Raw genomic sequence first — 21,620 nt, forward strand, 5'->3', positions numbered from 1 at the left:
AATTGAAGGAATTGTCACTGCCTGCTGAGGCTAGTTTAGCAGGATTACTAGCCTTAACTGCCAATCCCCAAAGAAAGGCCAAGGAAGACGTGTGCAGGGCACCCAGGCAAGCTCATTAGCAAAATCTAAAATTACAGCACATCCTGGAATTGGGGTGGTGCTGGGGCATCGCGCAGGCACAGGGAGTCAGGTGAATCTCTCTCCAACGATCCCGGGTCGCATCACGGCTTCACGGCGGGGGATTTCTGAAGGGAGCTGCTCCGAGGGGAGCTGCTCCGAGCGGCAAATGATCCGCCAAGGCGCGAAGCTGGTGGCGGTGGATCTCAGGCGCGCTGGCTGACCAGGTTTGGCGGCGTTTAAGCCCTCAGCGTTTAGAAAGACACCGGCTTTTACTGCTGTTTGCGTTTCGAACAGCATGATTCACATCGGGAACCCTCAGGCGCTGCCTGAAAATGAAAACCGGAACGCGTACGCCCTGGCCAAACCCACCCGTTGGACGGTGTCTGCTGGGGGTTTTATTTGAAAAACAAAAAACTAAGACAGAAAAGCCCCGAAGTCCGAGTTTCGCGGCGAGGAGAGCAGGACGGCGAGGCGGGGCGCCGCGGCAGCCAGCGCGGGCGGGCCGGCAGCGGCACGCCGCGGGGCCGGGCAGGCCCGCGCACGCTTAACGGGGCCGCCCCACCGAACGGCCGCGGCGCGGGGGGAGGCTGGGAGCAGTGGCGGGGACCCGGGCTCAGCCTGGATCGGATCGGCTCGGCTCTGCGCGCTCCCGGCGGAGCGAGCCAGGCCCTGGGTCGCCCCACCGAGCCCCCGGCCCCGCGTCCCGCTGCCCACGCAGGACGCCGCCCCGCCCATCCCCACGGCGGCGGGCAGGGAAACGGCAGCCCGGCCCCGCCGCCGAGACAGCCCCCAGGGAGCCGCTCCCGTCACGCCCGGGGCGCAGCCGCGGGGCTGACCCAGCGCAGCAACTACAGCTCCCGGCGAGCACCGCAAACGACTACAATTCCCACAATGGACACGGGCGGTCAACGCGAGGCTCTGCGCAGGGCAGGCTGGGAACTGTAGTTTTTTCGCGGGAGACACGCCGTCCCCCTCAGCACCGCGCATGCCCGCGCAGGCGGTGCCAGGGCACAGCGCCTGCGCGCCTCGGTGCGGGAGCCGCCATGCCGGAGGGGAAGGCAGCGTTCCGGGAGGTGCTGCCCAAGCAAGGTACCGGCGGCGGGCGCGTCCCGGCAGCCGGCCCGGCCCGGCCCTGGCACTCAAGCACGGCGCTTCTCTCCCCTTGCAGGGCAGCTGTCGGTGGAGGACGCGGCCGCCATGGTGCTGTGTAAGCCCAAGGTGCTGCCGCTCAAGTCGGTGTCGCTGGAGAAGCTGGAGAAGCTGCAGCGGGCGGCGCTGGAGGCGGCGCGGCCGCCCGAGGGGACACCGCCGCCCCGGCCCTAGACCCGGGGCCCGGCGGTGGCCGCACCCGCGACGCGGAGGTACCCACTTTGTAACAGGCTGCAGATTAAAGGCTGGCTGAGACCACGGGACGTGCTGCTGGATTGCGGAGAGGGGAGGCGGGAGGCAGTTCCTGGGGCGCTTTCTCGTTAAAGTTACGTTTTTTAAGTACGTCTTCAGGCTTGCCACGTCCGAACGAAACAGAATCGCGGTAGGCGCTGCCCTGGGACGGGAGACCAAGGCAGACACCGGTAGGAGGGGAGTTACACAGCCCCGCCGGGGTACTGACAGCTTACCCGGCTCGCTCCGGTGCTGCAGCGCTGGTCTCCTGGAGCACGTCCTGTTCCCGGCCCTGTAACGGCTATTCTCAGGGCTTCTAAACACCTGAAATCTTGACACAAAACTGAAAAGTCTAAGAGAGTCTTCCCTAGATCCATCTTATTCACTGGAAAGGACCTGGCAAAGCTGCACTGTGTAGACACCATCAAAATACCGCAGTGCCAGCCTGGACCCTCCTACACGAGTCAATTGTTTTCAAAGCATATTTGGTAAATACTTAGCATGAGTTTAATTACTTAGTGCTCTTCTGCAGATTGTAACACGAAAGGGCAGTGTTAGATGTACACCTTAAATCACACACGCTACAGAAAGTTAAAACAGTTAAAATTAATTCTGTGGGGTTTTTTAATTAAAAAAAGGCAGAATGGAGAGCTTCACAAAAAAATATTTTTAATATGTTTACCAGAACTTTTTACTTTTCCAGTTACATAGAAAAACAGACAAGTTTGGTACATGGGGGCTAAAACCAACCAGTGTTCTCCCCTGGAACAGATCAATTAATCTTATGACCCAACTCCATTTTCTTGGGCTCTTTAAAACAAAGAAGCAGCTATTTTTCCTCCCAAAGCACAGTATTTCTTCAGCAGCAATGGAAATGGGATCACAGCAGCTTAACTTGACCCTTCTATAAAGCTTTGTATAAAGCAGTGATTTTACGATGACAACACTGTCTTTGAAAGAAGAGCGGCAGTCAGACATCGATGCAAACATGGAATGATTAGGTCATAAACATATGGCACTTAAAAAGATAGCTTATTTGAAGGCACCACCACAGTAGAGTGGCCAGTTGCTCTACTATATGCCCAAAGAATGACGTTTTCTTTCTGGAATTTATAAAACTATTTAAAAAAAATTATTTGTACCCAAAACGTGCTTTTAAAAAAATATGAACTGTACTAAGCAACTCTTAAAATTTTCGTATATTATGTATGCGTATACATATACACATGCACACACCAAAAAAGCATGTGTGTTTGTGTATATATATATCTATCCATCTATTTTCCCTTTCAACTTTTAAGGCTTCAGGAGCTGGTTCTCACATTCAGTAGCTTTCTAGCTTGAGGCGGCCTCCATCTCCTTCACTCACAAAACGCTTTCTGCCCCTGTAAGAAAGCAGAAAGTAGCTTTTCAGTAAGTTCAAGGTAGCATTGCTTGTTTTCTTACCCCTGAGAAGAATCTTCTCTTGGTCTTGGGAGTCAAACACAAGGTGTGCAAGTTCAGCAAGATTAGCCGACCTTCTTGATCACTGGTAAATTGCTTAAAATACAGCTGAATCTTACATCTAGGTTTCTTTGCAGAAAACTTTTCAAAATTTGCATTGTCAAGTGCTTTCTACTTTGCTCCGCTTTTAACATTCACATTCGCAAAAAATCCTAGTTTGAAAGGCGAGGAGTGCTGTTTTTCTACCCAAAACTGAAGTACATAAGCCAAAAATGCCTCTCAGAGTATTAATAACTGAAGTATAATCAAGCTTTTGTTGCAGCTATGATTTTCAACTGTCCCACACCCCAAAACCTGCAAAACATTTGCTACAAAAAGTCTAAAGTCCACTAATAGAGGCTGGTGCTGATAAAGACACTGACACTTTAAAAGCTGAATTTATCACAAGGCTGTCAAGACAGTTTAAGAAGCCTAACAAAACCCCTAAACTGGAAAAGATCTGTCTAACAGTATCATATTCCCTATGTGTAAATTGTGAATAATAGTTTTAACATAAAGTTTAAACTTCACACATATTCCCCACAGGAAATAGAACTTAAGAACTGTACTGTGACCAGTAAAGAGAGAACAGAATACTCATTAGCTACGGTTCAAATAGCATTATTTATGCTATAAGTAGGTACACAATAACAAAAAAAGCACTATACAAACCACATGACAGACAGATATGAAGGGATCAGTTGGGTAGAGCTTGTTCCACATAAACGTCCTATTCCTTTTGACATAAACATTAGGATCGTTTTTCTCATCTTAGAATTCTGTTGATGCCAGTTGGTATGTTTAAACCATTGCTTAAAAGCAATTTTTTTTCTTTTTTTTTTTGTTTTCCACTGTAGCTGATGGTTTTCCACTGTCACCTACATGGATCATTGTGATGCCGGAATCTTCCTTCTCAGTACTGCACTGATCTCTACCAAGCACATTAGCAACAGAGGGGAGAGGCAGGCCTTCATCCCCTGGAGAGCACACAGGCATGCTGCCTGGGACTCACCGGAAGCTTACTTTCCTCAAGCATTTATCCCAGCCTCCGTATAACAGGTTTCACATCCCTGCAGCTTCTTAATAAACCTTTTACCAGTCCAACCCTCTTTCTCCATCCTCCATAGTCTCCAGTTCCAATCTGTAATACTTTGGTCATAAGACCCTGCTTTCTGTACCTACAATGAGGACAAAAAGCAGTGCCTTCACCTATCTACAATAAAACAAGTACCTTGAAGGACAGAGGTCTCTCAGTGGTTTGGAGATTATTCCAGCCTGAAAGCATTCCTCTACAAACCGCTCGAGCACAGAATAGGAGTGTGGCACATCCAGGTTAATATCTGGGATTTCAGAGTAAACTCGTTCATAGCCCTGCAATGTAAGAATTCAAATAATGATCTGGTTATTCTATGATTTGATTAGAAATTTTCCTAATACCCTTTTGCTCTTAGAGGATTTATTTTTCAGTATACTTCCATGTATACTATGGAGAGTTTCAACAAACCTAAAGCAGAGCAGCTGCAAGTCAGTAGAAAAACAAGGTATAATACCAGCCAATACTATGGTATTACACAACTACCTATCTACATAAACACAGGAAGTCAGAAATCCAGACAGTACAAACGTGTATGTTAGCCTGGCCGCTGTCACATAGGTAGTAACACATGGAAGAAAAGTTAATTCTTCCATGTAAATGAACAGAACGTGGCCACAAATCTCCACCACAACAGTTGATGCAGTAAAGGAAACAACTGGTGACAACTAGAGGAGACTTCACCACTTCCTGCCAGCAGTATGGCTGGGTAAATTTTGACACAAGTCTCTGTGTGGTACCTAGTTTGCCCTGGGACAGAACAGCTGTCCTGTATTCACACTCAGAAGCAAAGCCATGGATGATTCCAACTGTGCAAAACAGTAGCTTCTATATTCTGTTCTAATTGGCATTTGTACTTGAGTGGGTCCTTATTGTACTACTTTGATAATGAAGAACTACTGGATAAAAAGAAAAGTTACATTTAAGAAAAATGAAGCTATACTGGAGCATTTTAAATTATTAGTTTTAACCATTTCATTGCATAAAAGCAGTTGGAAATCTTTAAGATTCAAATACTCTGTACCTCACAGTTCTATAGAGAACTACTGCTTGGAATTCATTTGTACTTCTTCCAGTACACGACAAGCATTGTACATGTATCGGTGACAGATTATTTGTATGGGATATAGAACGACCATAAAGAATTTTTTAAAAAAAGTATCAGTCAGCAATGGACTACAAATAGTACTTAAGAAGCTAAAAACTATACAAATTTTGGAAGACCGTACCCATTCTCTATATGCCACACTTACTCTTTTCATTTGGTCCACAGTAATGATCGAAGACTTCCAGAGAGATTTCAGCAAATCCAGTAACATTTTAAAGGTCTTTTCTCCAGTTGACTCCAAAACCATTACAACAGCCTAAAAGAAATCATGCAAGTGTTTTAAATAAAAAGAAAACCGTGGTTCAAGTACATGTTGTGTAAGGCTATGAGGAGCGAAAGGAGTGAATGGGTTACTGTGCATTTTCTGGGGAGACAAGTCCATTTGTTACATGCACTCACAATTTCCGAAGAACTGATGAAAAGTTATTTGGATAAAGATAAAAGGTATGAAAAACCAGAAGGGACTGGACGGAGTGAAAAGCATTACCCTTCTGGCTTGGCTTTGAGAGATACATTACTATATCCATATGGTTGCTGCCGTACAGATGGCAATTAATTAATTTTGTGAAATTAATTTTGTATCAATGATTTTAGAAGAATTTAGAAGTTTAAAATCCACAAATCTCCACAACCTCCGTCAACTAAAAGGATTCTGTTTTTTCTATCGTGAAGGAATTTTCTAAAGGAGTCAATTTACTGAAAAGAAAATTTTGTAGACTGTGGGTGTTCAGCATTATTGGTAAACAACCATTTCCCAGTTTGGCAGATAAAAGGTACAAATGGCAACAGTCTCCCAGATACAGCAAAGAAAATCTTACTCTCACACAGCCTGGTTCTGAAATATCTCAGAGCTTTCAAAAACTTGCTAGATGGAACAATCTCACCTTGAAAAGCATGCTCTAACCTAACAAAAACCAGGTAACACTCATTAGAATACCAGAAATCTGAAACTAAAAGGAAATGAACACCAAAACAAAGCATGTTTTTTGTTGCTACTCCTCAGCAGAAAATAAATCGAACTGCTCTTTTTCAGGAATATGTAATACTCTGAATTCAAGTATTTACCCAACAAACAAAAATTAATTCTGGATCTTCCCAAATTTAGCAGCAGCTTACTTGTTACACAGTGTGCACACAAACGAGCACACAAGCCATTAACTTTACATGAAACAATTTAGTTATTCAAATAACATCAGAACTTGCAACCTAAGCTTCAGATTCCAGTTCCATTATTTGCATGCCCACATCAAACCAAAACCAAACCTGTTGGTATTGCTGACAATTATTAAAGGGACTCTGATTTCTCCTTACTTCGTACACAAGTTCATGGTGAAAATGGGGTACTTCCAGTTCCTGAAGGCAGCGTTCAGCTTCCAGTACATCTCCGGAAAGCAAATACTCTTTCAGCAACATATCAATCTATTGGATTTTAAAACAAACAAAAAGCCCAGCACTAGTCAGATATAAAATATAAAAGCTGTCAACTGTTTTGATAATCTGCGATCAAACCAGCAGCAAGTTAGTTCCTGAAACTTGCTGCTGGTGTTTTTATAAATGTAATTAAATGGAGATGTTATCAGCAACCTGAAACACAGTACAAGCCAAACATCTATCCATAGTGTTAATACAGACACACAAGCACCAAAACATTACTTTAAAAGATGCATATCACCATAAAAAGTTAATATGGGTACAATTAAGTTTATCTTCTCTGAACTCCTCTTCCTATCATCTGTTAAACTCACAACCTAGAAATTATAACATGACCTTTTCCTTTAAACCTGCTTACTTCATAGCATGGATCTCTAAACTTTTCTCTTCCTTCCCCTCTTTTTTTTTTTTTTTTCAGTTATTAATGTGCTTTTAACCAGTGATGCAAAGAAAAAGTTTATCTAGTTTAGCCAGTTTCATCTTGGCTCTAATTACTTCACCATTTTACATTGTAAGCTCTTAAAAAGCTAAGTGCTTAAAAGTTTTGCTTAAAGCAAAAATAAATGTATACTTACAATACAGAATATTGTACTAGCATATTCCCAACACTGACAAATACTAGAAAAATCAACAAAATTATCTACATCAGTTTTTATAATTTATTTATAAAAAGTAGTTTTTAAAAAGAAAACACAAACAAAATCAACACTCAAGACATCATTTTGCTACAGGATATACTTATCTCCTCACTCCACCCCAAACAAGATAAGCTTAGACAAACAGTAAACTAGAGAGAAGAGTACTGTATAAGTAGTTACCTCTTTAACAAGGTGTTTCACAGACTGCTGGCCACCTCCTGACCCCCACACATTGTCTATACGCTTTCCACCCTTTGTCATACTCAGCAACACAGTAGCTCGGTCCAGCGCAGCTCTAGAAAGCAGTTAATGTTTTTAAAAGTTAGTGCAGGAACTTCATTAAAAGGCATCTGTAACTGTGCCAAGGAATGGCAGTGGGAGAAGTGACCAAATCCCTGGGAAGAGGTCAGGGTTAGCAACTCCACAGGGACATCTAGATCAAGAAGAGAGCAAGCTAGCTCTCCACATGCCCTTTCTGCCACCTTTACACTTTTGGTTGTACCTTGCTAAGGACAGGTAACAATCCTGTGATGGCAGTAAATCTGAATCATCAATGCAGAACCTGAAACATCCTCACAAGAATGAACTTAATAGTTTCTTACACAGAGATAGATTGTATCTGGGCTCCTCCAAGAATACAGCTTGGGCATGTGTATCTCAAACAAGAGAGGCTTGAGTTGAACAGCTTTTCTACTGAAATAGTTTTCTGTTTGAGTCTAAAGAATTATGAAACTTTGCGAATTTAAGCCAAAACAGGACTTCGGAAGGCAAATATGTAGTTCCAAAAAAGTGGCATGAACTAGAGAAGTTGGCAGTTCATTAAGAAAAGAATGAAAATGGAATTAAGGTGAAAAAAAGAAATCTCAGATCCAGTTAAGCACCATAGTGCTATTATCCCAGTCCTCATACTGGGGGCTAGCCAATAACAATAACTCTATTCACCAAGATTTAACGAGCAGAAGAGATTGGCCCAGAAATACCTAAAGCAACTACGCATCCCAGATGTGCAGTACACAGGCTACAATTCTTCAAATCACAAGAGACGTGTATAACTGACAGACAATTTTCACAATTTAAGTGCTCAAGTTAGGCAGCTAAGCATTTCCATTCCTTCTAAAAGGACTCAACTACAATTATTACAGCTGGAGCTTTTAGAAGCTTTAGGAATTCAGCACCTCCATATCAAGGCTGAAACATACACTTATGGAGGAAAAAAAAAAGTAAAACATGGCTAGTTATTAAAATGTCCCTCTTTATCAGAGATTGCTCCTTCGAACTTCTCGCCCTGACATGGAAAACAATTACACTTCTTGATGAATAAAGCACTACAGAGAAAGTCTGTAAAAAAAGCACTGCACAAGCATCAAACCTTTACAAGGCAAAACAGTTAATCCCTTGTGCATTTCACAACATATTTACAGCAGCTGTCCTGATGCTATATTTACTCCTTAATCACATTAAAGCTTTTTCTAAAGGCAAAACCTTCTATAATCACTTCGTGTTTCAGCTCATTTTTTCTCCTCTTCAAACATAAGCTGGACAACAACCCTGACAAACTTAACTCAAACGTAGTAATACATTTTTCAGGCACTGTCAGTATTTCTCCTCTGACCTGAGTCGTTCTGGATTTCATTGTCGTTGTAGCAGACTTTGTGGGTTTTTTTACAATTTTAAATTAAAAATAAGTTATAGAGAACCACATGATTTATCATTAAATCCTAAATTCCTGATCATCATCTTTGTCATTTGGAATGGAAAACTGTGGCTATATAGAAAGCAAGAAAGTTACCGAGCTTGGACACAATCCACAGTGCCTTTGTAGCCGTCTATGTAGGTACTGCTTAGAACCCCATCTCCAACAGCTCTAGCAATGAACTGGCCCACCAACTGCAACAACACAGAAGTATTTTTAACCAAATGTGGAATTCCAAAGTAGTTCTAAGTAGACAATTATAACGTACTTGTTTTTCAGATTTTATTTAAACGAGTAATCTCAAAGTGAAAACATAGTCTTGGAAATTGGTAGGAGATTACAGACAGTAAGACAATCCATAGATATTTTTCAGAATACGGAGTTTATTTCAATTGATCAATTTTAGCCACAATGTAAATGAAAAAGTGTTTGATTACTAGCATAAAACTTTAGAAACATACCTGTGGTGCCCTGGGAGAATCCAGCACCAGTTCAGGTAATTCTTTAAGCAGTCTATCAAATGATTTTTCCACATCAGTTTTGCTTACTACTGTCCCACAAAGGTCAGAGATAAGCTTAGACGTCATTTCCCTGTGACTGGCCTTCCCCTCTAATGCCAAGGAGACAGCCAGCACTGGCACACTGTATTTCATTTCACCAAGGTTTAAATTCTTCAGCATCTCCTATGTAAGATTTGAAAAACAAAACATTCAGATTTCACAATTTTTATTATATAACTATATGAATATTCATATGCTTGTATTTATATATTTACATACATGCTTCTGCTCATGTTATGAATGTAACTGCTTAGGTGTTCTTATTGCACATTTCTTGCCAACATCTCTGTACACTCATTAGTAGCTGGCAGTTGGATACCCTCATATGCTACAGGTTTGCTGTCTAAAATAAAGAAGTGAAAAGGAATGCGACGTACCGAAACTTCGTTAGTATCTCCATGTTCAAAATACTCTTGTATGATTGGCGTTAAAGTTTTTTCGAATGCCCTTTCATCCAGAGGTAAAACCACTGTTTCATAGACACAGTTCTCCTATGTTAAAATACAAAAAAAGCACACACCCTTTTGTAAACAGTACTGTCTTCTTCTTAAATTTTATGCAGTGCTAATAGCATCAAAATTTATCTTCTAAATCCTTAACGCTTTAGTCTTGGTAGTCAGTATCCTGCCAGAAAACACCAGATAATGTCTCTACAGTTAAAGTGTGGACAATGCTGGCTAAATGTCATGCTACTTATATTTTCAATTTACTGTTAGCTGAATTTAACTGAAAAGCTGAATTTACTGTGAAATGATGGTAAATACTCCAAACTCTGTTCCTCGGATTCTGCTGACACCACATGAACACAGGGATCAAGTGTAATGAAGGTAGAGCGATAGAAACCCATCTCAGCCCAGCAGTTAGCTGTGCCACAGCACAAGATTTAACTTTCAGCATCTTTCCCTGCAAGCGGCACACCAGTCCCTGATGACAAACCTGCCTGTTCTCCCTCTGCCCTAGTGACTGTGTGGCCAGACAGGTGATAGGCATGTACAAATTGGAGAAAAGGCATTTTCAGAATATTAGTGAGCAAAGGCATTCCCTAAGGGGAAAAAAGAATCACATAGCAACTGTCTCCTGCATAACCTGGTCCTGCAGAGTTCCAGCACAACCAGATCTCCCCACTGTAATTCCGCTTCCTACTCCTCACAGACTACAGAGGTAACATTCAGAGCAACACTAGCGATCATGGAAATTCGAACAGTTTCGCAACTAATGTTTACTGGAAAGAAGCCTTCCATGACCAACAAGTATAGCAGAGGTCCAAAAGCCTATCCTTCCATCATAGCAGCCTCTGTTTTCAACCTTAGGAAAGCTAAGCATACAGAAGTTCCATGGAGTACTCATTCTTCATTAAACTTGCTTTTATGCACTCATCAGCTTCACCTTTAATAGCTGTAAAGCACTGAATTGCAGGGAAAAAAAATCCGATACTGGAAGGCTTTGATATTCCCACATACCATCCTGTCAGCAAACAGCCTCTGCTCACATGACACCACCATAACTCTGCTAGTGTTATACAGAATTTACTTACAGTCTCACAATTGTATTGATCTCAGAGACTTTATTAATCTGTGTTTGTAATCAGTGTTTCCTTTCCTCAGTGATTTCATGTTATAAACAACCCTTCGCCCAATGACTTCTGCTTTCCCCGCCCCCGCTTGATAATATGGCTGTAAGGTACCATATCCTAAATACATACACATAAACAAAATATCCAGACTATCACCTTTGCACTAGTTTGAAGTGTTTATGCTAAGTAGACACAAGACATTGGGAGGGCTGGGAATACAGGGAAGAGAAAAATCCACAAAGGATACTGCCCCAGACTAAACTTCCAACTTGAGAAAGTCTGTGTCACGTTTTTAATGCAGTGCTTGTTTGCAATATAGAGCAGCATTGCAACATTCCATAGGAACCAGCAGTGAAAGAACACACCTGGGAAGAGTGCGGCCTAGTCAGGCACAGAGACAGGGCTCATGGGTTAAGATCTGAGAGTGTTACACTGTGACACTTCTATACCAGTTGTCTTTAAGTAGTCAATAATCCATTCTTGAACATAAAAAAGAGCATGTAGTTCAGCCAGGCTGACATTCACATAACTCACAAGGTCAAATTTCCATTAATATAAGCGTCACAGCAACTGGAATCAATAACAGAAATAAAAAACAACACAGTAAAGAAATTATTTGCCTACCTGGTCATCATCATAATTAGGATCCTTAATATCTACTTCTTCTACATCATACACTTGACCTGGTGTTCCCCAAACTCCTTTACCACCTGCTCCACCTGGCAAAATACAGGACAGTAAGAAAGGACCGCCAGTTTAACAAGAATACTTGAGTTCAATCCAACGTTCCTTCACCTAAGAGCGACTTATCGCTGTTTGTGCCCACCTCCTGACTCTAAAATATATGCTGAAAAGGGTGGTTTTGTATGACATGTTCCAACTTTACCAGCGAGTCTTTTCATCACTTTCCAGTAAGATACTAGAAGCAGTATAAAACTGCACAGGAATTACTGAAGGTTGAAGCAACTGCACTTTCAAATATAACCATGCTTTCAATTTGTATTAGTAACAGTCCTGTGAACCACCAACAGTTCAAATTTGTGTATTAAATTTGCTAATAAAAAGTAATCAAAGTCAGAAGTTAATGATACACATACAGAATTTTCTGGTAAGAATGCCACCTACTACTAGCTCCTGTTGCCATCTACTATCTAACATAAAGAACCAAATGTCTGCACAGAGACTGTGGCTTATGAAAATGACTCCCAGGGGAAAAAAATTTACTATGTTTTGGACAGAATCTTTATCATGCTACTCTCTTCACTGAGCTACACCAACCTTTCTTTGGTAGACCCCTTCCCTTTCCAGAACGGGATCGCCTGTCCAGGAGTTTCCCCTTTGGGCTTGTTGGTACAACAACTCCAGTCTTCAGTGTCTCTCCATTTTCACTAACAGAGTCTCCTCTCCCAGAATCTCTAGAAGAATTTTTCCTCAGCCGTCTCTTGGCTTTAGCGTTTATTTTGGCTTCAGTAATCAAAGTTGCAGGAATCCAATTTCCATTGATTTCAGTCTTTCGTTCCTCAGACCCATTCTCTTCATCACCAGAAAATGGAGCATCACTTAGATTCTCAAGTTCTTAAAAAGGAGATGAAGAAAAAAATCCAGCTTAGTTTTAAACAGTTTTACGTTAAAATACGAAAACATATTGCATTTAAGAAGGATTACAATGTTAAATAGAACTCTTACTTCCAACATCATTAAGGCAAACGATGTTGGCTTTAGAATATGTCTACACATCATGGTAATAAGGAGTTCCTTATTCCCCTGCACAAACTATCCACAATCTAAACAGAGCATATGTCAAGAGCTGGAAAGCGAATGAATAAACCATTTATAAACAGGTAAACCACAGAAAACCCCACCCTTGTTAAACAAAAACTATCAGAACTCCTCAGTGCGTAAGATCTAAGTGCCTAGTTCTCACTCCACCCACTCATCTCTTGATTTAGAAACAAACAAAACTGCCAATACTGTAAATTCTGTAAGAACTTACTAATGTTAACAGACTATTCACCAAAGTGAAATTAATTTCCCAATCAGCAACCAACATTCCCCTCATTGAAGGAATTTCAAAGACCTCACCAGCTGGAAAAGCAATGATTTAGACTTACAAGAATACAAAACCAACATCACTCTTATTTTTGTTTTTAAAGTTATGGGGGGAGGAAAAAAAAGCCGTTTAATACAAAGCCTAGGCAGTTTGGTAACAGACACACTGAATAAATAAAAGTCTGCGAAACAGTGCGATCTCTCTTCTTCTCCATGGATTGCCCTTATCCATGGCTTCTGTCAAGACTGTTTCTAAAATGGCCATGGTTTATTCCCCAGCACAATCATATACGATAGGTAATTAGCTTTGTTTCATACTAAACAAAAAACCTTCTCAATTTAAGGATCTGTAAACATCTCAGCACTGAGAAGTGCAATAATTTCACTCTCTTGGAAAGTTAATGCACATTTAAAATTTCGATCTAAAGTCTTTTATTTCACAAAGTCAAGACGTCCCCCAGCTGAGCTGTATGGGTCAGCAGAATGTCTTATTAGGAGCATTAAGAACAAAAGCCTTCATCATTTCTTCCTCCCCTTCTTAACCCATAAGGATTAAAAAAAGCATCTGGGGACCTATTTTACAGTCCAGTTAGTACCCTGGGAGTCCTTGCAAATTGGAAAAAACACACAGAGAGGGAAGATCCTCAGCTCTGTTACACAGCCCTTCTTTTCTTGAAGATTCAGTAGAGTCTCAAAGATACAACCTATAGCGCCAATCCTAGGAAGCGCAACGATGAGGCATGCAGAAGAAGCTGCTTTTCCAGCCGTGCCAAGCCTGCTTTACGGAAAAGTTCACTGCCATAAACCCAGAATATGAAGATGAATTTAAATTTGTATTTGAACTTTGCTTAATGTATTACTTCACCATTCCAATACATTCTAATTAGCGACGTTCATTTGGCAAGACTTCTCTCAGAACTGTATTTTTTCAATTCAAAACAAGTTCATGAAAAATTGTTTTGAAAGCAAAGTGCACTAGTAAAACATTTCCAACCTCAAAGTATTTACCCATATCAAAGACAATACTACACTACAAAATGAAGAAAGTTTGATGCAACTGCTTCCTTCGTGATCAAAGAAATAAAATTTAGATACTAGTGTTCACAGATGCGAATATGTTCAGCTATAGCTGAACAATAATGCAGCCATTCCAGTCTAAGCTTCATCTTTCCACTCATTACTCCCACAAAAGCATTCCTTTTGTGCTTGCAGCAAGCTAAAAGAGAAAAGCATGCCTCACATCCAGGAAAAGATTCCCACAACAAGCTTTCTCAGTTTGTCTAATATTTTAATAAAACAATGAGAGATTTGCATAAAGCTAGTGGGGAAGGGGGGGGAAGGCACAAAATCAAATAGAACAGGCTTCCTTCCTCTCCATTCCCTAGAGAGACCCCATCAGCACAACCAGCTCATCTCAGAAAATCTCAGAAAACTGAATTTAAGTTCTCCTTCATGCCCACTCTCCCACAAATTTCTCCAGTTTAGACCTGCAATCTGGCTGTTCATGAACCACACTCTTCAATGACCACTTCCTTCTTTCTCAGTTTCCAAAGAAAACAGCCAACAATTAACCCAAGTCAGTCCTGAATCTGACAACTAAGTACAAAAGAGGAGGCTACAGTCCAACCTCCTCACACAATACCGATCTCAGGATCAAGACGAAAGGAAATTCTCCACAGGAAACATCCAACCCATAAGACTTAACATTTCTCACTGCATTATCAAATTACTTTTTTATACAACGCTATCACTTCCAGTTGCAACCTCTTTCTTCATAATGCTATGACCAACTGGGCCTCCACTATTAGTTAATTACTTAGGCTGAAAAAACAGGTTAAACGGATAAGCTAGTTTTCAGTAATTTTCTAAAATAAAAGTTTTATAAAAAGTACATACAAAATGATGCAGATTTTCCTTTCAGTTTCTCATTTTTACATCATATAACATATCCATGCACATAAATAACCAGTAACAGCATTCTATAAACTTTAAGACTTTGTTTGCTATACATTTAAGAGTTATCCAAATTGATCTTACTACCCTGCTATGGAGCCTAGCAGGCACACTTAAAATCTATGCTTTTATGACGCTACCTTAATTAACGAAGCATTCAGAAAGTACTTACCTACACAGAAAGTACACCTACAACTTCCATTTGACCAAACGAGGTCAATTTAGATACCTAGCAGTTTCCCACCTCTTACCCAAATGTAATTCTAAAGTGCTGAGAAGCAATGAATCTTCCACATTCAGCTAATTCTGGTTTAAAATAAGAGGTCATATGGAGCATGTTGCCACTTCAACTGCATTACATATCATCTTAACATATTTTTTTTTCTCTGAAAAACGTTTAAAACCTATAAAAATCTCTTTGGTATAAAAAGATCAGTACAGATCATCACAACCATTGGAAGACACAGTAAACAACATGAAACTGTTGACTAAGCATCATAAACCATGTGTGTGATACAGACAAGTCGGTCAATTTCAGGGCAGTCTCTAGCACATATTCAGTAAAGTTTTCTCACGCCAGCCCACTTCCAGTCAAGCCTTTCATCATTTGTTTCCTCTAATTTTAAGCTAAACAGTTATGTAAAACCAGAATTTGTACCTCTCAAATGCACCTACACATTTTACTTTTCAACTTACTCTTTTATTCACACCAGCACAACTGGAAGTTAGGTAATAAGGAGTCCAGAGCCACTATTGTTTAGCAAGTTAAAGACATGTTAATTTTATGATTTTAGCAAATTTTGAAATAAACGTTATCAAGCAGGATTCCACGATATAAACGTGAAAGAACTATTCTGTAAATTTTTGATGAAAGATTTTTTTTTTTTTTAAACCTGTTAAAAAATTAATAGGCAATACATTTTTTCTTCAGAGAACACTTCAGGTCAGCTAAGCAATTCTAAGTAAAAAAAATACTGAACATAGTACTTACCTGTTGGGGTAACATAAACATGCTCCTTTTCTATTTCCATAGTTGCTTAGCAAAACTGACTGTGAAACGTAAAGTCTTAATGTTTTCCCTTCAAGGCCTAAACAGAAACAGAGAAGCTTAAGAAAAGAAAAGTACTAGACTGAATCTCTAAGTAAAAAAAGCTGCAAGGCTTCGCTCACAAAATACAATGCAAAAATAGGGGGGTTTACATTACAATTAACTATCAGTAACCACTGAAAAGTTCCTGGGAAGGTAAATGGTGTAAAATGAGACAGCACCACCCTCAAACACATCTATCTAAGCCTTGACATCTCAGCAGTTGTCAGTTCTGTTGCTTATAAAGAAGGCACCAGGATAAAAGCCGTTATTTTAAGGATAAAAGCCCTCTGTGAAGCAGCTTTTTTAGTAGATAAAAGCCACCTCTACCAACTTACACTGTCCTGTTCTGCAAAGTGGTTATCTATACGAGCATACAATTTCAATGTTACAACTGCATCCACAAGAGAAATGTTCTTCAGGTGAACTACACTGATAAAATGGTACCAATTTATCGAGTTCAGACCAGCCCTTAGAAGACAAGCTATTTTTGGTTCCTCCCCTCAAGGACATAGTCTTTATGTTTTATTGTATGTGTACATGCAGCTGTCAAGCTTTGACACCTGCGCTTCTGCGCCCTTCAAACACTCCTTATAACCACTATTCACTCTGCAAGGGATAAAGTTCTCTTTTTCTGTCCCTCTTCCTAGCAGCTGCTATTCTACAAACCACCCCATGTCACTGTAAAAGAGATGGCATCATCCATCTTTGCTTCATGTACATGAAAAATTAAGCAGCCCCAGAATTCCCCAAACACTTTTTCACCTGCAAGAGCTTCACAAATCCCTTTGTAGCCCTCTGAATATTACTGGTATTTGTGTTTGCCCCATAAGAATTCAGTGGCTCTTTTCCCCCCCCCCTTTCTCAGCCTTTGCTGCCCTGAAAACAGCTTACCGTTGAGAGGCTAGATTGTGACACAAACGACAGCACTCCCTTCCCCTTTTCTTCTCTTCCCTTGTTTTCCTCCCCTATGCCCACTTGCCTGCCACAGACCTATTAACTGCAAATGATTCATCACAGACCGTTGGCAATAAAGTCTGGTTTAGGGCACAGTATCAAGCTGTCATGATCTTGCATTTCCTAATGTCAACCCAAACAGTTAACAGCTTTGTGTAACACGAAGTTCTCCCTGCCCCACACAATTTTTTTTTAGACAAACGTTTTTTCTGAGTTACCTCAATCAATCATTCAGGAGTTCTCAAGTGTTCCCAGTCACTGTTGGTTAAGTCGTATGTTGTTTTCTTGTATGGGTCTCAGTTTAATCTGAGGAAGCTACCTCGTAAGAACCGTTTTACTCCTCCTAGTGGAATGTTCCATCAGTTGTCCACCTCTTTGAAAAAGAAGACAAAGGATAAAACCTGTTTTAAATAATAATCATGATTTTCATAATCTGTCATCAAGTCCTAAATTTCAAGTGGAGAAATACTTCTTCCACACAGGCCTCTAGTTGGAATTCTCCACCTATGGCAACATACTAAGAAACACGGCAACTTTCACGTGCTGTCTTGTTGTGATTCAGCATCCTGCTTTGTTTGTAACAGGATGATGGAATAATTGAGCTTTACAGTTTATGTTGTCATACTGATCAGGAGACATATTCTCAATTTAGCAATGCACCCTCTCATTAACTCAAGCCAACAGGTCTGCTCAAGCTTCAGGTTACCACTATGTACATTAAAAAAAAAAAAAACCCACACTTTATATTTTGTAGAATTATACCACATAGTATTACCAATCAACTAAGAACACAATTTGAAAACCTGCATTAAAAACATCAGAATAAATAAGCCCAAAATTGTCTCTGTTCTCACCACCACCGAAAGTACTCTACCTAAATAAGCAGTTCCACATCTGCAAGTCAACAGCAGCAGATTCAACGTTCAGGAACAGCACATGCTGCAGAAAGCTTCTAAAACTTCTCAAGACCTTACACCTATGCAAAACATCCCTGAAGAACTTCCGCACGGATCACACGATTTTTCTCTTCCCCCTGACTTTAAGCAAACACTCCTCATCACCTACATCATCACCTGTAGCACTCGTCTGTAGCATCACCTACAAACGCCGGCTGCTAGTCTGCACCCACACGCAACAACAGCCAGGCAAGGCTTCGCTACCCCTACAAAACCCGCGCTGCTGGAAGAAATCAATGGCGGAGCAACACCAGCCCCTAAAAAAAGGCGTGACTGAGGGCTGACGGCAGGCGGGAGCGGGGCTGGCGCCGGGCCCTGCCGCCACAGGCCCGGCAGCCGTTGTGCTGGCCCGGCTGCGGCCGAGGAGTACCCGCACCTCACGGGACGTGCCCTCAGCAACGCTCGCACCGCCGCCGCCACCGGCGGCGAAGCGGGGCTCGCTGCGCAGCCGAGCCCAGCTGCCGCCGCCGAGGGAGAGGGCGCGGCGGGGCGGGCTGGCCGGGGGGCCGGGGTCAGTCACGGGGAGCGGCTCCTCACAGCGCCAACCGCCCCTCCGCGATCGCCCCGCGGCCTGGCCACCCGCCGCGCACCCCGCAGGGCCGCCACGCCTGCAGGGAAGGGGCACGGACGCGGACGCGGACACGGCCGCCCCCGCCGTGCCGTGCGCCCCCTCACACGCCGCTCCCGGGACCGGGACCGGGACCGTTACCGGCGGCGGTCCGCGGGCTCGGCCGCTCCGCTCCGCGCCGCGCCGCTCTCGCCGCTCGGCCCCGCCCCTCGGCCGCGCGCACCGCCGCCTGCTTGTTGTTGTTTTCTTCCCCCCAGCGACACGGCCGCCGGCGGCGCCGCGGATTGGCTGGCTCCCGCCCGCCGTCGCAGCCAATCGGCAGGCGGCGGCGGCGGCGGGTGGGGCCCGCGGGGCGTTCAGCCATCGGGAAAGGGCGGGGGGAGAGCGAAACCATCGCGGGGGCGGCGGCGGGGGGGGAGCGGGAAGGAGCCATTCGTGCGGGGAGGGGGCGGCCGGGTGCGAGGAGACGGCCCGTCGTGCGGCGGCGCGGGGCGCTGCGCACAGACGAGCGGGGGGCGGAGGAGATGCCTCCGTGCGTGAGGGAGTCAGGGCACGGGCCCACCTGAGACGTCTGCCCGGTGGTGAAAACACAGCTGCGTTATGCTGCCTGTGCGGGGGTGTGAGGAGCTGTGCTCTGGGGCACGGACTTCCATGTCCCCATCCAACACACTCCCGGCTGCTCGCAAAAGCGCACGGTGCCATCACCAGCTGACTGACTCCCCAACCTTTGGCACGATCATCAGTGTCAACTGGCAATACCTTGGACAGGTTGTAGGTTGGATCTGAAACAAGAGACCCCGCGGACGTGGGAGAACGGCTGCACTCAGAGACCCTTCGAGGGGATGGGTGGGTGTTTGCAGGTGCAGTGACAGAAGGTGACAGGGAAGACGAGAGCCCTGGCAGCACAGTCATGGAAACCGTGACAGCTGTGCCTGGCTCCTCTTCGACATCATGTCCTACTTTAATTAGAAATCAATTTTTTTTTTTCCTGAAGCAAAACCATCAGAAAAATAATGTATTACCCCTTCTTTGTGTTGCTCCCGGCTCACATGGGAATTTCAGACCTTTTGCTCACTCTTCACATGAGACTTCTCTATCTTCTCTTTTGCATTGGGTCCCTAGAGACAGCACATATGCCTCAGAGTTGGCAGTCGAGATTCCTACTGTTCTGGCAACCCGACAGGCAAAAGGAGCTGTGGGCACCTTCTCGGCTGCCGAAACCCTTAACAGTGCAGGTTTAGGATTGACAGCTAAACCATGCATATCCATCCACAACCTTCCAAACTTTCCACCTTATTTTAGTTAACATTTAGCATGTTTATTCTATACGAGCTGCCTGAGGCCAGACACCTAATTAGAGATGATGGTCTCCTTTCATTGTCAAGTATTTTGCCTCCATTCACAGTCTCTCCTAAAAACTCGGGCTAACCGTTTGTTTTCTCTCTGTAATTTGTCACACGGGAGAGCCCAAGCAATAGCAGTCCAGTGCTATGGGGGAAGAAAATACAGATCCCTTCTGCTTCAGTATTTTTGCATTGCAGGATTCTTCAGCTGCCAGCAAAAGAATCCTCTTCAGTTTAAATAGATTATTACTTGACTTTTGTAGTATTTTTACATATTTTTCTAGTATAATTCTACTCCAAATCAGTGTACTTTTGACAGAAATAAGAGCCAAACTTTTCTTGTGTAAGAGCCTCTGAATTCACTTACTGGGCCAGCTCTGTATGAATCATCAAAACTAGGTTTAAGAGTTAAACCAACAGTGATCTGTTAAAAGAATGTGCAGCACGATTGCTGTATTTTCAATAATAAGTACTTTCCTCATCAGACGAATGACAGAAAGAGAATCTTTCTTGTTCATGAAGACACTGAGTTGCAGACATTTTCAAGTCAGGACAGTTCAGCATGCTCACACAAGACTTTTTTTTTCACATGCAACCTAGAGGCAGCCTCAAAAGATGTTGTTTCCCCATCAATCAAAAAATAATTTCTAGTTTGCTCTTTGCACCTCCACTGGCTAGCACATACCAAGCAAACCACTACAGCGTCATCACCGAGATTAGGAAAATAAATCCTAGCTACAAACATACATCGTGGAATTCAGCTTCCCCTGCAAGACTTCTGAGGGGCTTTACAGACATTTCGCAGTGAGGAGGAAAGAGATGGCAGAGAAACCAGGCTGAAACAGTAACCAGAACCTGCACAAGAGAAGGTGCCACAAAATGCCACTTCAGTGCATCTTGCCAATCACACGTTTTAAAGCACTGTGGAAAATTGCTAGAGGATTTTCTGATAAAATTTAGGACTGGATCACTTCCAAGAGGCCCAAAAGCTGGGTCAGTAAATCAAAAGGAGATGAAAACCCCTGAACCATCCGGCACACCTCCAGACAAGAAAACAGTGTGGTTTTTTTTTTCTTTCTTCTGCTGAACGCCTCTATGGACTGCACGCACTTTCTGATTTCTAAACCACTGTGACCTGAAAAAGGGCTGACGTGCATGAAAGATTATTTGTATTTTTCCATCGTATCAACCGGTCTGCTAAAAGATATTGCCTCTTTTTGCCTTTCTAACCTCAAAACCGCCTGTAATATTTAAAAGACAGCTGACCACATGCTTGTCTCTGAGCTGTAGAGACCTGCTTGCTCCCTCCCAGCCTCCCTCCCCCAGCCGTATGAACAGCAAACATACCACCAAAATCCCCATAAAAACAAAAGAGCAGAATTCCTCCCTCCATATAAAACAAAAACAAAACCAAAAAAAAACAAAAAAAAAAAACCCAAACAAACAAACACCAAACGAACCCAAAAATACCCTTTTGACCATTTCTGGCCCATTTGCAGCTCCAGGCAACCCTTGCGGGCTGCGCAGCTGAGCGCCCGCTCCCCGACACCTGCGCCCCGGGGTTACCTGCGCCCGGGACCCCGCCGTGCCGCGCCGCGCCGAGCGGGGACCCGCCGGCAGCTCCCGGGC

At 43.0% G+C, this 21,620-nt stretch overlaps 2 protein-coding genes across 7 annotated transcripts; one reads left to right on the forward strand and one right to left on the reverse strand.

The window, feature by feature from the left end:
• The first annotated feature begins 1,163 nt into the window (after positions 1 to 1,163).
• On the forward strand, positions 1,164 to 4,226 carry BBIP1 (BBSome interacting protein 1). The gene is made up of 3 exons (XM_086616459.1): positions 1,164 to 1,209; positions 1,289 to 1,481; positions 3,840 to 4,226. Exons 1-2 carry the CDS (start codon positions 1,164 to 1,166, stop codon positions 1,441 to 1,443), a joined length of 201 nt encoding a protein of 66 aa, XP_086472585.1. The 3' UTR covers positions 1,444 to 1,481; positions 3,840 to 4,226.
• Positions 1,995 to 18,889, reverse strand: PDCD4 (programmed cell death 4). 6 transcript variants are annotated; one of them, XM_009985898.2, is made up of 13 exons: positions 17,999 to 18,376; positions 17,343 to 17,497; positions 16,072 to 16,168; positions 12,357 to 12,653; positions 11,703 to 11,797; positions 9,883 to 9,996; positions 9,407 to 9,628; positions 9,042 to 9,139; positions 7,433 to 7,547; positions 6,495 to 6,602; positions 5,329 to 5,439; positions 4,214 to 4,353; positions 1,995 to 2,885 (listed from the first exon to the last, which is right to left on the reverse strand). In XM_009985898.2, the coding sequence occupies exons 3-13, from the start codon at positions 16,109 to 16,111 to the stop codon at positions 2,825 to 2,827; spliced, it is 1,401 nt and encodes a 466-aa protein (XP_009984200.1). In that variant the 5' UTR covers positions 16,112 to 16,168; positions 17,343 to 17,497; positions 17,999 to 18,376; the 3' UTR covers positions 1,995 to 2,824. The 6 variants fall into 6 exon arrangements, with proteins under 6 accessions (XP_009984200.1, XP_086472584.1, XP_086472581.1 ...); XM_086616458.1 differs by lacking the exons at positions 1,995 to 2,885; positions 17,999 to 18,376 and adding an exon at positions 18,872 to 18,889 and having other exon boundaries at positions 4,315 to 5,439; XM_086616455.1 differs by lacking the exons at positions 1,995 to 2,885; positions 17,999 to 18,376 and adding an exon at positions 18,790 to 18,820 and having other exon boundaries at positions 4,315 to 5,439.
• Positions 18,890 to 21,620: the final 2,731 nt, after the last annotated feature.

The sequence above is a fragment of the Tauraco erythrolophus genome, chromosome 9 (assembly GCF_009769465.1).
Source record: "Tauraco erythrolophus isolate bTauEry1 chromosome 9, bTauEry1.pri, whole genome shotgun sequence".
In the NCBI taxonomy this organism is placed as follows: domain Eukaryota; kingdom Metazoa; phylum Chordata; class Aves; order Musophagiformes; family Musophagidae; genus Tauraco; species Tauraco erythrolophus.